Source organism: Eschscholzia californica, unplaced genomic scaffold (assembly GCF_041429995.1).
Source record: "Eschscholzia californica isolate CP2 unplaced genomic scaffold, dmEscCali1.0.p SCAF_3, whole genome shotgun sequence".
NCBI classification, from domain to species: Eukaryota; Viridiplantae; Streptophyta; class Magnoliopsida; order Ranunculales; family Papaveraceae; genus Eschscholzia; species Eschscholzia californica.
Window position 1 is genome coordinate 4,161,208 of NW_028238420.1, and position 17,964 is coordinate 4,179,171.

General features: G+C 37.2%; 2 protein-coding genes and 2 long non-coding RNA genes across 4 annotated transcripts in view; 1 reads left to right on the forward strand and 3 right to left on the reverse strand.

The window, feature by feature from the left end:
• LOC147547809 (uncharacterized) overlaps nt 1-17,964 on the forward strand; it is a 97,046-nt gene that overhangs the window by 7,550 nt on the left and 71,532 nt on the right. The window lies entirely within an intron of this gene.
• On the reverse strand, nt 272-4,717 carry QKY (C2 calcium/lipid-binding plant phosphoribosyltransferase family protein). The gene is made up of 2 exons (XM_086671973.1): nt 4,402-4,717; nt 272-4,344 (listed from the first exon to the last, which is right to left on the reverse strand). Exon 2 carries the CDS (start codon nt 3,449-3,451, stop codon nt 395-397), a length of 3,057 nt encoding a protein of 1,018 aa, XP_086528099.1. The 5' UTR covers nt 3,452-4,344; nt 4,402-4,717; the 3' UTR covers nt 272-394.
• LOC147547812 (uncharacterized) lies at nt 12,552-14,614 on the reverse strand. Its single transcript, XR_015238681.1, has 3 exons — nt 14,529-14,614; nt 13,826-13,892; nt 12,552-12,758 (listed from the first exon to the last, which is right to left on the reverse strand). It is a non-coding gene; the product is annotated as an uncharacterized LOC147547812 (long non-coding RNA).
• Nucleotides 16,543-17,893, reverse strand: LOC147547813 (uncharacterized). The gene is made up of 2 exons (XR_015238682.1): nt 17,814-17,893; nt 16,543-16,749 (listed from the first exon to the last, which is right to left on the reverse strand). It is a non-coding gene; the product is annotated as an uncharacterized LOC147547813 (long non-coding RNA).

Sequence of the window (17,964 nt, forward strand, 5' to 3'; positions counted from 1 at the left end):
CATGTATAGAAATCAAATATTTCATTCTTAAACTTTGATGTGCCTATCTCCTCGAAGAGTTAGTAATTCAATGCAATAACACTTTGACAAAGAATATGATACTATATACTTTGAAAGGTGTAAGATTCAGTTACGATATTGCAGGGGCAACAAACGTAGATATATATATATATACACACGCGCCCACGAAGGGAAAATCTTTAACTTCTCTCACCTTTAAGGCTTTAACCAACAAACATTGAAGAAGTACAACATTGACAATTATAACAAATACAAAATAGTCAATGATATTATTCAAAAGATAAATTTAGAAGTACATGGCAATATCTTTGACAATCTTGATCTTAATGGATCATAAACTACTCAAGTGTTATTATTATGAATCATTACTAATCTAAATCAATCTATCAGATAAACTAGGAAGCCGTCGGAAAAAGTTCAAACTAGCAGGTGGCATTGGATTTCGAAACCTAGGGTGTCTCAAGAAATAAAAACCAAGCGCCGCCGCCACGGGCTTTGGTGGCACAATATATAATGTCATAGCCACCACTAATGACATCCCTATAAACAATCTAGTAGCTCTTGGATCTCTCCAACTAACTAAAGCTTGTAATCTCTCACCTTGTGTTGCAAAATCACCCAAAACTGTTTGTACTCTTCCTGCTAATATTCTTAATCTATCATACCTCATCCGAATTACCTCGGGTGGCGATTGACTCGGAATTGGATCCAACTCTTCTTCTAACTCGTCTTTGTCGATTCGATCAGCTTGTGATAACTTTATATCCATTCCTGCTGGTACTTTAGGTCTGAATCTGTAATCCCAAAAACCAACCAAACTTAGATACAATGCCCCAGTTGGAATTATCAATTCAGGGTACCAAACTAGAACCAAATATAGCAAATGTACTAGAATTGTTGTTGTTGTATTCTTCCATCCTCGGATTTCATTTAACCAGGTTAAAAACCCGATTAACCAAGATAGAACTGATAAAATTCGGAACCAATTCGCTTTACTTTTCCTTATACTCCATGTATGTGAATCTGCATCTAGCATATACCGAACCACTTCTTGTCCTAAAGGTGGCTCTGCCCTTGCTAGCCATGCTGCCACCATTCTAGTGGCTGCTCGCCGTAAAATCTCTTGTTGACCTAATCCAATTGGCCGGAGATAATGCAAACGTGGCAGCATTGGTTGACCGTAAACTGAAAACGTTTCAGGTAATAAATACGGACATGTAAACCGAACCGCTAACTCAATTTCACCCATTTTTCTTAACCCGCCCGTTCTTGATAGTACTAGTAATGGGTATGAACTTGTATATACCTTATTACTCTCCAACGTGGATACACGTATACGTATTTTTCCAATTGGGATGTCTCTTTTTTCTTCCATATCAGCAATCATACGCCAATTGTCGAAGACCCCTATCGTTAGAACTGTACACGGGTCGTATACTTGCCACGTGTATTGTTCGTTCCACCGTGGATCAAAACTGTCTTTAATGGTTTTTGTTCGAACCCATTTTTTCCCATACTTGGCTAGACAGTAAGCATCAGTAGAGCTGGATCCTTTTTGTTTGTCGGTTTTCATTGGGAGTAACCCGCGGGCTCCGAGAATTCCTAGCTCTAGTACTCCCATTGCTGGTTTCCATAGTTCTTTTGCCGTTGGTCGGAAATCACTACTCACGTGAGCAGCTTCGTCTATCACGTGATACCCTCCTTCCAGACAAAGCCGGAGACAAATTCTGCCGGAATATGACCCACCACCACCAGGACCAGGATCACCACCGCCATTATCGCCGCCGACGTCACCACCATTAATCCGAACTCGAAACCAGTTGGATTTGACATGACGTTCATCTAATCGTTTCTCGATTGAAGTTAATGGAATACGAACATGACCAATAACGGGATCTTCAGAGGAAGAACGATCTTCGATGATCAAGAACAAGTAATCTTCAAGTGGTTCAGAAGCAACGAAAATCAAATCTTCAATCCAGAGTAAAGAAGAAACATGATTATTAATGTTACCTCTTTTAGTTCCAGAAGATTGAAACCCTAATTGTGCTTTAACACGAACATCTGGTGAATTTGAAGTAATATGAAGATCTTGAGCTTCAATTACAGAAACCCTAAGGTACCAAAGTTTTGGTGATTGATAAACTTTTGATCTTGTATGACTAACATAAGGTGCATCAGAACTCCATGATTCAGGAAAAGCATCATCAGATTGATTTCCCATCCAAACTGAAAGTTGAATATCACCGGAAACATTAGTATTATTTCCGTTTGGATCATCACCGCTTTCTAATCGGTACCATTGAGAAGCTAAAGGACTATCAGGTTGATCACGAATCGGTACATCTGATAAATCAAAGCAAACTCCACCAACAAATTGATCAGAATTTGAATCCCAAACTGAAATTTCTAATGTTGAACTAGCTGATTCAGGTCGACTAAGAGCAAAAACCTGATTCCATTCATGAGTACCAGGAGGTTCTCCTGGTCTGACAAACGCTGGTTTAGATCTAACGAAATGATTTCCAGTACGAACCTTCACGTATGGATTCTCATTTGATGAGAGATTTCGAGCTTTAACGATTCGAACAAAGAGATATTGCATTGGCTCAACAAGATCAAATGCCGGAGCTCGATCTGTTGATTCAACTGGAAATCGACCGGAAATTATTCTCGGTGAGTAATTTTCGTTTGTTCTTTTTATAACCCTAACTCTTTCCGTCGTTCCTGCCATTTGCATTTTCCGAATTTCCGGTGGAAATTGAGTTTCCGGTTGAACAGAAGTAAATTGTTCTTCGTGAATCGGAAGAGGAGGAGATTCTTGAATAATGACAATCGGAGGTGAAGATTCAGTGATTTCTTGAGCAGTTTCAGTCGGTTGATGAGTTTTTTCTTCAGTCAGATCTCTATCTTGACCGTCTTGATTCTTGATTTCTCCTTGTGATTCTGGTTCTATCGGTTGTTCTTCCTCTGGTTTAAACTGATCACCAAATTCATCAAAATAATAAATTCTTAAACCTAGTTCACCTCTAATCCAACTAAAAACACTCTTCTTCTCTAATGGAAAATAGATCAAACCTTCATCTCCTCTTTTCCAAAATTGACTTCCATAGATCTTTACTCTTCCTAAAAAATGATTCTTCTTCAATGAACCAGAACCGCCATTTCCATTCCGTTTATCATTATAAACTTCAATTTCAAGTTCTTCAAATTCCATTGTTTTTGGATCGTTCACTATAAATTCTAATTGTTCGTTCCATACTGGATTCAAATCTCTGTATTTCGTTGAAGTTCTTTTTCTCTGTCCGTCAAATTCTGCAACTACGTATGGACTTGAACTACCTTGTCCATCTTTAGGAAGAAGATCTCTAGCATCAACAACTTCAACTATTAACTTTCTTATTATCGTGGTTGGTGTTTCCGTTGTCATCTTCGTCTCATCTTTGATTTTCCGATCTTGATTTTAAAGTTTCCGGTTAACTTAAAGAACTTTCTTCTTTTTTAGGGTTTCTTCTTTTGAATTTTATTCCTTTTTTTAGTTTTAGGGTTTTAGAAGAAATAAAGAGAGAGACAATAGATTCCAAAATTCTAATTCGCTCACTTTCTCTCTCTAGTGAAGTTTACTTGCGTGCGTATCTCTCTGCGCGGGATTTCTTTCTTTTTTCCCTCGCTTTTTCTTTCCCTTTTGCTTCGAAAATTACCAAACAATCCCTTCCCTTTGCTGATTCGGTAAGGTTCTATCTAATGGGCCTATTAAACTTTGTTTAGGGCCTAAAGCCCATTAATTAAGAAATACTATGATAATTGATAGAAGAGGCTACAAAAGTAGACCTACTCCAATCAAAATAGAAATCAACCGTCAATCAAGAGTGATAAAGTCTATCGATAGAAAGAGGGTTGATCTTGAAAGAGAGACCTTCAATTTTGAATAGGTCTGGAATAGGCTTTGACTTGTGGTCTCTTCTAGCATTACTCCTTAACTAATGCTCCACGACAACAGAAGAACTCCTATATCGTCGCATCCTCTTCGTCTAAGGTAAAGAATGCAACGCCAATTTGGGGGCTTCGCTACCTACCGTAAGTGGAGAGGAGATTGAGAGGATAGGGACAACGGTAGTTGGAGATAATGGTGTTGGTGGTGGTGGTGGCAGTAATGGGAGATGGTGGTTGTGAAGATGGGAAAGAGAGAAACGGGTTGACGACACGTATCTAGCCGCCGGTTTGGTCCACTTTTTTGTGATCGTGTGCCAACCCAGTAAAAACCGTGTGTGCTTCTAACACGTCGGTCGATCATATAGTACTTTTAGATTGAGTTTTGCAGCGCTATGCGTTGGAAAAGATATAGTGGAGACGAATTCCAGTGAAGATTGAGTTTGCAACGGTACGCGTTGGAAAAGATATAGTGGAGACGAAATCCAGTGAATATCTAATCCATGTCGAATAGTAACAAAGCGAGAACAAAGCAAGAGTGGAACCCTAAAACAGCAAGAATTATCTTCATTGATCTCCATTAGCATATGCTCATATTATGTAAATAACTTAGTCAATTATCTTAAAATTTATTTTGATTTGGTTGGATTATCTTAAAATTCCACTGATTTGGGGAAGTTAGGGATAATGAGTTGTGATTGCAAATGCTTAGTCAAAAGCAATTATATATGAGTATGATGACATTAAAAATTGAATATTTTTTCAAGTTATAAAGTACATGAGAAAGGGCATCTCTCTATCTACTCCTTTTTTGACTGTTGTATTCAACTTTTCCACTAACTGTTTCTTTCATGATACCTCCTTTCTTCATTTCCCTCTTCCTTTTTGTTCCTTTCAAACTCATGAACTAGGCATAAAATTAACCATTTCTTGTGTTTAATGGACCCATATCACAATTCTGTAGAAGGCACTGGAAATCGACTAATAACCGTTGATGTCATATCTCGAACATCGTATAAACCATATCATAAAATTGAGGTTTTCGACTATTTTCGTATGCGAAATTGTATGAATTAAAACCACAATTTGAGGAGGAACAGGAAGTGGGCAAGGTAAAAATGGAATAGTGAAGGAGTCATGGGAGGAATTGTTCAAGATGTCAACAAATGAAGATGGGTCTATTAATCTATACTAGACACTAAAAATAGGAAAATGTTAAAAACAGCTAAGATGATGCCCTAAAAGCAAAAAGGAAGGAAGAGGGATATGATTCTGTTACCCCAACAAGATTATCCTTTTTGTCAAAAGCACCCTTCTCCTCTTTCATTTTGAACAAAAAGTAGCATCTATGCCCTTTTTTGTTCTTATTCTCTCTTTCTTCTTCTTATTCTCTCTTTCTTCTTCTTATTCTCTTCGTTATCTTTACGCGTCTATCTATCTGATACATTTACATTTACTTCGATGGAAAAACACAAAAATTGACCATACATTTTATCCTTTTTGTTTTTATTCTCTGGGTAATTATATCTATAAATATTTAACTACGACTATGAAATGGAAAACGATTGATGAAGATGAAGACTCAATCGAGTCTGTGAGAGATGGAGAGAAACCGAGTGATCGAATGAGAGAGTCAGGGAGAAACCTGAGTAATAGAGATAGAGATGTATTTCAAATAGATTTCTTTGTTATTTATTAATGAAGTTGGTTTACATTTTTTTTTTTTTTTTTGTTAAGATGAAGTTGGTTTACATGTACATATAGGTTTTTTTTTATGAAAACATGTACATATAGGTTGCGTTAGGACTTAGGATAAGATACAATGAGGATACAATCTTAGTAAATCTTAACAATCTAAATGGTTAGTTTGACTTGGTATACGGGTTCACTTGTTGAGTCATTGACACACCCGAGTGGTCGGGCGTGTATACGATAATAACGACAAATTGTAACAATTTTCAAGTAGAACAAGTATTAAACCAAGAGGAGTAATGTGGTTGGACTAAAATTAATCGAACATTTTATCTTTGCCACTCTATCTTCCGAGGGAAATCATATTTGGGGAAGGTGTGGAGCTTAGGCGCTCAACTTGTTTTGTTTGAATCCTATATAGATTTTCACCTCTATCAAAATCAAAATAAAGCCAAAGCATGTGAATAAAGGAAGTTAGATAGAGAATCTGTTAGTCATTAATATATTTATGAAAGAATGCATGAAAAGTTCAAAATCTGAGTTAGGGGAAAAACATAACTGGAAAAATTAATGTAAAAAATCTTCATTTTGTATACTTTTTATACTTTTTAAACTGTTGACAACATATATAATTACGTTGTTAACTGATAGGCCTAAAATAGGTCTATTCCCGCAAGTATACGGAGTCAAGTTATAGTATGTTAGTAAATTCGTGAATCGTCCCAAGGGATAGGTAGGCAACTTTGGATATTGACGGCGAGTTTAGCCCAATAATCAAAATGTCAATAACTAACTTAGACTAAAGCGCGCACACACACACCCCACTTCATAAATTTGGTGATTGATTTGTAAGAAATAAGAAAACAAATAAAACTAAATAAATTATCTAAGTGAGAGGTGAGAGAGATTCAGGAGAAGGGTCGCAAGAAGTCGGACAAGATTCGGGTGAAAGTCAAGTGAGAGAGATATTTTGGTTCACAAGATTGATAACGTTACTACTAATTATCTACTAGAATGAAAAGTTAATTAACTTCACCCACATACATTAACACTCCAAAGTATAATGCGTCACAATAAGTATAATCGATCACAAATTAATATGCATCGACTATCTAGCTATGTACGCACTATCTAATTACGTATCAATGAACTAATATGACATTCCAAAGTATAATGCGTCACAATAAGTATAATCGATCACAAGTTACAATGCTTCGACTATCGAGCTATGTACGCACTATCTAATTACGTGTCAATAGACGATTAAGATCGAGGCCTCTAATTCATAAAATTAGACGAAGTTTATTGAACTCGCATTTAAGAAATAATAAGTAATTCATCATAAATCAAATCATGCTTCACAAGTATTCGAATACAAGAGTTAGCTAAAATATTGAACGAACAATAAATGGAAAAGAAAATGATGAGAGAATCTCCCTTTTTCGATGTGGTTCGAGGCTAAGATCGTCGAAAAATATGAATCTTTAGTTGCAGCCGATCTCCCCTTAGCAATTTTTTGGGTTCCCCATAGCAACCACCATCATCTTCTCCATTTAGAACACAACCTCCATTAAAGCTAAACCCTAGTTTTCTCTCTCTAGCAATCTTCAACCAAAATCAAAATCAAACACATAGGAAGCAAGCCAATGACATGGGAAGCAGAAGCCCTAAGATTTCCGGTCAAGAAAGTGATCGGACACCATGAAAAGTCCGGCCAAAGAAGGACATGAAATCCGGCCAAAAACCATGAAATCTGGCCAAAATACTTAGATATGGGCCAAAGGATCCCTTGGTCGCGTCCCGTGAGATGTGCAGCTCATCCCGTGCTCCGGTAGCTACTGTAACGTCCCGGCAATGTTGCAGGTCGTGTCCCGTGCGTCGCGAAGGCTGCTGCTGCTGAGGACGAGTCCCCTGCCGGCTATCCCGTGGAAGCTTCCGGTGCTGATCTCCTTTGTCCCGAGCTCAAGCTGCTGCTACTGCTGGAAGCTCCCGTTCGAGCTGCTGTTCGAGCTCGGGAAGCTTCCCGAGCAGCAGCTCGGCTGCTCTCGCGACCTTGGTGTGCCGGCCAAAGTTGGTCGGCACTCCTCCTTCTTCTCACTTGCTCTCTCAAACTTTCAAACCCTAGAAACCCTTCTCTTGGTGAAGAACACTCAAAACCCTAGTTTCCTTCTTGCCTCCTTTCTCTCTCGTGCTTGGGGAAGAAGATGAATAGTTGCCTTGACCCCTTTCTCTAACTTGATTAAAACCCTAGACTTAGTCAAACTTGACTAAGTCTTTAGATCACAAATGGGTGCCCATAACATCTCTACACATCTCTTCTTCTCTTAGTATTTCTTGGGCTTTGACTTGGTTTTGGGCTTTGATTTATAAACCAAGAGGGTGCCTCTAGCTTCTTCTTTACCATCTAACTTCAAGACAAGACTTCGGCTTCTTTCATTCACAACTTTCCCGTCCGAACTTCAAATTGATTTCCGTTTTCACCGTCGGACTCGTCATTACCTCCACTTGTAATTTGATTTGCTTGAAGTCACTTTCTCTTGTTTTGGGCACATGAAATGATAGTGATAATTCACTCCTTTTATTCTGAATCACACGCTTGACTCCAAAATAGGTACCTAACAAGAAAAACACATAAAATATTATTGATAACACTCGAAAAGCATTAGTTAGTCTAAGTTAGGCTCTCCAAATGTGACATTTTCGTGTCACATCATTAACAACACAATCCTATTTTTTCCATAATCTTTTTTTTTACCCTTCATACGTTGACAACGTATATAAATAAGTTGCTATAAACTGTTGACAACATATATAATTGTGTTGTTATAAACTATTGACAACCTATGTAATAATGTCCTGACTTGTTGTAAAATGTTGACAACATATATAACTATGTTGTTAACAATATATATCAAATACAAAGAAAAATATGCGTAACATTTTAATTTTTGCAAAAGATAAATTAAAAAATGCATTAGTCTAAATGTTTCTGTCAAAAGTAAAACAAAAAATGCGAAAATCATTTCTTTATTCACAAGATAAATCGAAAAATGTTTTAGCCAAAATGTTAGTGTCAATCTGTGTTTGTCAAATACAAAACATTTTTCAAAAGAATTTTTGAGTAAAAACGAATTTGTTTAGAAATTTACAAAATTGTTGAGAGCAAACTAAGATTTGTTCAGAAATTTTCAAAAATATTTTTCATGTTGATTTCGTGAGTAAAGTTGTACTTTTACGAATGAATTTTTTTTTACAAATATTATTCGAAACTACGCTTGGTTTCCTATTATCCCATAAATTTTATATTTATAAATTATCCTCTCTATATTTGTTATGGGTGACTTGTCAGGATCCTACCTTGCCCCGTCTCTAATAGGGCGCATTTAAAATACTATTTTGCTAAGCAGGACATGAGTGGGATTTAAAGGGGAATGAGATATCATGTATTATTTACCCCTTTCAACGAAAAAAAAAATATATCATCCGCCCCGCCCCGCCCCCAGGCTAAGTAGAGTGAGAATTTTACTCGGCGAACTAGGTCAACTTAATACTTCGGTGTTTCGGAGAAATAAGAAAATTTTCCGGGGAAAAATATGGGAACCTAAAAAAAACAAGTCACCAAACACACCTTATCTCTCTCTTCACTGACCCTCTCTTCTCCGAGCGACTCACTCTCTCCGGCCACCTCCTACCGACTTTCTCCCCTCTATGTATATCGTTCTCTTCTGTCTCTCTCTTTTCTATGTCTCTCTCTTCTCTGTCTTTCTCTTCTCACTCTAAGTTCCGGCGAAGGGAATGGTCCCTTCGTCGGAACCTTTCGTCTCGTGAAACCAAACAACTCGTCTGGTTCTTCAGACGAACCTTCGTCTAGAAAACCAGACAAGGGTTCCAGCGAAGGGGCTTCCCCTTCGCCGGAACCATGAAAAAGAGAAAAAATTTAAAGGACAGAAAAGAAAGAGAAAGATGGATGAAGGGAGAGAATAGGAGGATGAAGGAGAGAGAGAGAGAGTGAGTGGGGGAAGATAGATGACCAGAATTAATGGTCGCCGGAGTTGTTGGTGGTGAGAAGGAAGAAGAAAATCAAAACATAAGAATTGAGTAGTGTTTGGAGGAAACAAAAAAAATTTGTTTCTACTCAAAATTTTCTTCCCAGCAAAATATCCTTATTTCCCTGAATCATCGACCTTTAGTTATCTGGAAGGTAAGAGGTTCCAAAAAAAATTGCCATTAGGTTAACAGTTAAGTCACAACGGAACTAGTCTGACTATTCATTTTATAAATACAATATATGATACTATAAATTAATGACCAATACTCAACAACCATAGTCCTGTTTGACACGTGTTGTAGAGACACAAACACTTAGGGCTGGGAAAAAGTCCGCAAATCCGAAACCCGTCACGGGTACCCGAGTCCGTTAGAGCCTGCGGGTACCCGAAACCCGAAGGCGGGTTTAGCTCGACCGACCCGATGAAATCAACGGGTCGGGTACGAGTTTTGAGGTGCTACCCGGCATCCCGCCCGAGCCCGCCCGATAATCTTTACCCGACATAACATTAATAATGTCATTCATTTATGCGGTAATACCTATGCACATTATATGTATGCTTGTTTGTATGTATTTATGTATGCATGTATAACATATACAAAAATATTTTTAAAGTATTTGAAGTGTATAATATAGATATACATACATATATTGTTGTCCAACTGTGGAGTGTCCTTGACACAACATTGTTAAGAGAAACTAAATTAAATTTTAGTTTCGATAGAAATTTCGGTACCATCGAAATAGAAATATTTTGGTCATTTCGATCGAGATATTTTGAAACTTTAGTGAAAACTTGATTCTCGACCGCCAGTACCCGAGAAATCCGAAAAGTTTGACGGACTTGGACGGATTTTGGACACTAGAATTTTTTAAATTACCCGCCCGATTAAACCCGAAAGCACGAATGGACAGATAGTTCAAAAGCCCGACCGGCCCGACCCGATGAATGACATGAACCCGACCGACCCGGCCCGGACCGATTCCTACCCCTACAAACTCTCACATTCTTATTATCTAAAGGGGTGGTAGTGGATACAAAATTAGAAGGACATTTACGGACAAAATATTTTATAGATATTTTAAGATATTTCCGGACATTTTAAGGCATTTATATGGGCAAAATGTCTTTATAGACATTTGAAGACATTAAGTTTGTACAAAATGTCTTAATGACATTTGAAGACGTTTGGTTCATAGTCAAACTGTCTTGAAACAAGACATGGTCCATAGAAAAAATATCCTGGGCACATTTCAAGATAATGAGTCCATAGACAAAATGTGTAGTGGATATTATAATTACAATTATAATTATAATAATAATAATATCAATAATAATAATAATTATTATTATTATTATTATTATTATTATTATTATTATTATTATTATTATTATTATTATTATTATGATTTTCATCTCATCATTGATTGACAATTGATGGACATTTATTATTTTAATATTGTCTAATAATATGAAATAATATATTTGTACTAATATTTCAAAAATATAGTTTTCGAGTTTTGCAGATATCTGTAAACATTGATGGACAATTGGTGGGCATTTGTTATCTGAGTAGTAAAATCATTGTCTAATCATATGGAATAATATATTTGCACTAACATTTCAAAAAAAATATTTTTCCACTTTTGTAGACATCTGTAAATATCAATGGGCATTTTGTGGATATTTCTTATTTTAATGTTGTTATTTTCTTATCATATGAAATAAAAAAATTATAATTTTTCAAATATATATTTTTCAAATTTCGTAGACAACTGTGGATCTCTGTGGACATTGATGGACATATAATAAATGTTTATTATTTTAATATTATTATTAATGTCTTATCATAGGAAATAACAAATTTTTATTAATATTTCAAAATTATACATATTTTTTTTTACTTTTGTAGACATCCGTGGACATTAATAGGACAATTAGTGGATATTTGTTATTTAATATAGTTTAATGTTATAATATAGTAATAATATAATAATATAATAGTACTTACAATAATATAGTAATACAATATCATAGTATTATAACAATATAATATTGTAATATTTCGGAAAATTGGAAATATCTCAAACGAATAACAAAGACATTCTGAGACATTTGAAATGGCTCACACGAATAACACAACATTTGGGAACATTTCAAATGTCTCCAACCAAAGCATGGACATTGGGGGATATGATAATGTCTCTCAATGTCCTGGACCACTACCACCCCTTAGAAACTCAACGACCTTTCTCATGGAAGTCCGATTAATAAGAAATGCAGATAGACAAAGAAGAACAACATTTAATATCTTCTCGATTTTTTTCCATTATTCTTGCTTGAGTACTCATTTTTTTCTCATGCTTGTTTTGGTTAATTGAATTCGACCGGACCGACCAACTGAACTCAGTTGAGTCCAACCAAATCGAGTCAAACAAAGTTGGTTGACGATTTGATGGCTCAACTTGACGACTTCGGTCAATGATTTATTCAAACCGTTATTTATTTGTTTGCCTTCGGCTTGACCGTAAAGGGAAGTTTTATTTGCAATGCCCAAACATGTTAAAGGCAATGGGTTTTTCACACAAGACTTGGTTAACTTGTTAGAGGCAATGCCCAAACTTGAGGGTGTTTATCACTGTGACGCCCCGTGTCCCAAAATAGACACGACCACGCCCCGGCAACTCACAGACGAGACAAAAATCCGTCAGAGTCTCCTCTGTAAATCGAACCGGTCGCACCTGCAAACCTGTCATGCAAACCATACATTCGCATACATAAAGAATTAAACTATTGAGCGGAAGCTAAACAAACTCAACTCGGTTTCGGGTCGAAACCCGAACCACAAACATACAAACGCCTCATAAAACACCGATACAACTTATAAACAACTCTAAGTGTTACGTATATACATATTAGAGTTTGGTTTCTGCAATAAATAGATAACTTGGAAATAACGAAAAACCATATAAAACGACAAAACTCCACTAGCCTCGTCAGACAAGATCACCGGCTGGAATACACACTCCGCCTCGAGGCTACAACCAAGAACCTGCACACTAACAACTGGTAGGGGGTCAGAATACTCACCGACACGAGTTATTCTGGTAGAAGACCAATCCAAAACCCATCACGTTTTCAAAAGTTCCTTTAATAAGTTGTAAACATCATGACAAAACGAGTTATCAAACCAGTTACTGTATATACTATATACAAAACCATTTTCCTTAATCTAGCAAGCAATAGCAGTGATTAGCTGCCCACCCATGGTGCGCTCCCAATAAGAGGAGAGTACCTCAGGAGAACCTAGAGTGCGTTAGATAGTACCAGCCCATTTATGGCACTAGCTAATGCACTACGTCTCCTCGAGAAAGAGACTTGCCCCTAGCCGGTAAGTCCCTCTCCCACTAAGGGACTCCGCGATCATTGAAGAGTTTACCTCATGATACATATATACCTTAAGTATCTAAATACGTTTTTGATCACCGAGTTCGAATAAGGGAGCCGTCCCCCAATACCCATGGAAGGACCTGAACCTCATTCTCTTCGGTACCCTGTCATGCATCTAATGCGATCTTTCAAAATCAATTTCATTCGTATATCAAAACCAATATTCATATTCAATTCATTATCTTATCAAACACGGAAGTGGAACAACCAAAAGCCATATCACACACAAAGCAGAGGGATTCCCAATCAATGTCACCTCCCAGACGAGCGGTCAAGAGTACGTCCCTGAGCCTCGAACTGGAGGCACGAGCACCAATGGCCAGCAAGTAAAGCACTCTACTCCCACAGGTCTCATGACTAGTGTCGTCTACCTCACCGGTCCCACACGGATCACAACCGTGTCCACATGTCATCCTACCCTCAATGGTTACGTGCCCGTAGGTTGACATAATCCACAGTCGGGTACATACAAGAAAATCCCAGTAGTTCACAATCATCGTAAAATCAGTTCGAAAACATTTCTCATATATCGCATCAAAACATTTCAAGCATATTTCAGTTCATCACATAAATCGAGTTTCATGCTACCTAAACTCTAGTTATAATGGCGCATATATAACTATAAAATCTAGCATATTCATTATCTATAAAACCATGCTGGATAAAGGATTCAGAACCCCTACCTCAGTCCTTGCATCACCAAAGACCTCCCGCCTACCAGACGACCTAATTCCTCCTCATTCGCATACTCTGGAATAAGGAAGAATAACCAAAATCGAATAGAAACATTAGGTTCTAAACGAAGAACCTTCGTACAATAAAGACAATATCAAAGAGAAAACGATGAAAACTTAAAACACGAAAACAATCAATAACGCTGGAAGACTTCGAATAATCGATTTGATCTCTAACTTTCATAGCCATGTCCACTGAATACTCGAAATGCATACAAACTGACCAACCGCTTTCCCATAAATTCTATTTTTCTTATTAGAGTCTTCATAAGCTGACAAATCATATAATGAACTATATAATATAAATATATAACCGAAATTGTCCATTTACATGAAATACGACAAAATTTGGGTAACCATCTCTATTCCAATTCATTTCCAAAACTAGTCCAAATCTGAAATTCGAGTCGTAAAATAATTCGGCAGCACCCCGTCTATATACGGACACCCCAAAATAGTTCATAACATCCTATACATGATCCTGAACATTAATCATTCGACGAAACTAAAGAATAACTGCTCCAAATCATGAACCCAAAAGAAACTAGTACAACTATATAGTATACGAAATAGCTATCATAAAACCACCAAATTCGGATGAAATAGAAAATTTTGAACGGATAGATATGTATAACAAGTCGAGTGGAATTACCTGGAACAAGTTTCATTGAATTCCGACCACCAGACGCAACGAAATCGACGGACAAAAATGGAGGACACTTCACGGCCAGAAACCCATTTTAGTTTCCACGATTCTCTTGTCTTAAATCTGACTTTTGAAAACAAAAGGTAATTGGGTTTTAAAAGGTGGCAAAAGGGTTGGGACGTGGATGCAGGGAGGGGTTTTGGGTGTGGGTTTAAAAGGATTAAAAGGCTGCCATGTGTCATTATCTAAAGTGCCATAGAATATAATCCCAATCCAACCCCCTAATTTATATATAACGCATAAGTAAGCCCTATCATATTTATATCTTACTTATTCAACCCCTTTAATTATTTTATAAACCTCATTTCTTCTTTTCATTTCCTCCGACAACCAATTATAAAGAAACTATATGGTCCCCCCGTCTAACCTGAGTCTTCTATATATTGACCCGAAAAACATGGGATGTTACAATCCTCCACCCTTATAGAAATTTTGTCCCCGAAATTTAGATCAACTCGCTTCTTTTTCTTGCCATATTCTTTCGACCAATTCTGAATTTCAGAGAACCTGTCCCATTTCGAAAATCACAAACTCATTATGTCTAACAAATATCGATATGGCTAAACTGTATAAACAAACTACATTCAATCCTTCATATCCCGAATTCTTCTACATAACTAAGACCCAAGAATATTCAATAACAATAACGATCCTTCATATGAAGAGATAAAGAAAAATGAAGATCTCTATAATATATATATAAGAATAAGTTCTCGTTGATCCCATTTCCTCAAAGAAAATACCCTTCTCGATAATATAAGAAAATACCGTTGTCCACAATATAATAAAATAAAGAATGAAGACCTCCATAATCTATCTACAAGTATAAGCTGTCGTTGATCCCACATCCTGAGAAAATATCGTTCTCAATAATATAAGAAAATAGCGTTGACTGGATAAAATAAGAAAATAAAGAATTAAGACATCTATAATAAATTCAAGTCAACATCGGCGTTGACACTATAATCTCAAGAAAAATATAGTTGTTGTATATAAGATGATAAAATGAAAATAGAAGTCCGCTATAATATCTATACAAGTCGTAGATAAACCAACCGTCGAAAAACATTCTACAATAACTTAAGAACCCCCGATACTTCTAATACCCAACACCAACTCAATCCATATAACCTCTAATATCGAAACATTCCGTCAACCCAATAAAATCCAGATACACACTTATCTGTAATCAAACTAAAACAATACACGCTCGAAACAACCTGATCAAAGTCAACTGTCTCTGAATGATCTGATCGAAGCTCATAAATGAAGGAATGTGTATAACTACCATGAGGTCTACAATACCAAGTCTGACTCATCTCCTCATCTACTATTGTCTTAGATACTTCCACAACATCGATATGTCGACTTGCCCAAAATTTACCTTTGAAACCTCTTAACCCTTGACTGTCCTCCCATAACATCTTGTACAACATTGCAATAAATCTACAACAATCTTAAACCATCCGCCGAGTCTTCCTTTAGCGAGTAAAACGAATCAAGAAACGAACATCAAAAGAAACAAATACATATATAGCATCTTTTATTTTTGGTCGCTTTTAATCTTGAAGCTTTTAGACACCTAATCTTGTCCAATTTTATCTTTCCCTAAAGTCTAGAGCAATCAATGCTCTAAACTATACACAACTTATCGGTTACCAGAACTAACTATTCTGATATGGGTCACCAGAACTAACTGCTCTGATATAGGTCACCAGAACTTATTGCTCTGATACCAACTGTGACGCCCCGTGTCCTAAAATAGACACGACCACGCCCCGGCAACTCACAGACGAGACAAAAATTCGTCAGAGTCTCCTCTGTAAATCGAACCGGTCGCACCTGCAAACCTGTCATGTAAACCATACATTCGCATACATAAAGAATTAAATTATTGAGCGGAAGCTAAACAAACTCAACTCGGTTTCGGGTCGAAACCCGAACCACAAACATACAAACGCCTCATAAAACACCGATACAACTTATAAACAACTCTAAGTGTTACGTATATACATATTAGAGTTTGGTTTCTGCAATAAATAGATAACTTGGAAATAACGAAAAACTATATAAAACGACAAAACTCCACTAGCCTCGTCAGACAAGATCACCGGCTGGAATACACACTCCGCCTCGAGGCTACAACCAAGAACCTGCACACTAACAACTGGTAGGGGGTCAGAATACTCACCGACACGAGTTATTCTGGTAGAAGACCAATCCAAAATCCATCACGTTTTCAAAAGTTCCTTTAATAAGTTGTAAACATCATGACAAAACGAGTTATCAAACCAGTTACTGTATATACTATATACAAAACCATTTTCCTTAATCTAGCAAGCAATAGCAGTGATTAGCTGCCCACCCATGGTGCGCTCCCAATAAGAGGAGAGTACCTCAGGAGAACCTAGAGTGCGTTAGATAGTACCAGCCCATTTATGACACTAGCTAATGCACTACGTCTCCTCGAGAAAGAGACCTACCCCTAGCCGGTAAGTCCCTCTCCCACTAAGGGACTCCGCAATCATTGAAGAGTTTACCTCATGATACATATATACCTTAAGTATCTAAATACGTTTTTGATCACCGAGTTCGAATAAGGGAGCCGTTCCCCAATACCCATGGAAGGACCTGAACCTCATTCTCTTCGGTACCCTGTCATGCATCAAATGCGATCCTTCAAAATCAGTTTCATTCGTATATCAAAACCAATATTCATATTCAATTCATTATCTTATCAAACACGGAAGTGGAACAACAAATAGCCATATCACACACAAAGCAAAGGGATTCCCAATCAATGTCACCTCCTAGACGAGCGGTCAAGAGTACGTCCCTGAGCCTCGAACTGGAGGCACGAGCACCAACGCCAGCAAGTGAAGCACTCTACTCCCACAGGTCTCATGACTAGTGTCGTCCACCTCACCGGTCTCACACGGATCACAACCGTGTCCACATGTCATCCTACCCTCAATGGCTACGTGCCCGTAGGTTGACATAATCCACAGTCGGGTACATACAAGAAAATCCCAGTAGTTCACAATCATCGTAAAATCAGTTCGAAAACATTTCTCATATCGCATCAAAACATTTCAAGCATATTTCAGTTCATCACATAAATCGAGTTTCATGCTACCTAAACTCTAGTTATAATGGCGCATATATAACTATAAAATCTAACATATTCATTATCTATAAAACCATGCTGGATAAAGGATTCAGAACCCCTACCTCAGTCCTTGCATCACCAAAGACCTCCCGCCTACCAGACGACCTAATTCCTCCTCATTCGCATACTCTGGAATAAGGAAGAATAACCAAAATCGAATAGAAACATTAGGTTCTAAACGAAGAACCTTCGTACAATAAAGACAATATCAAA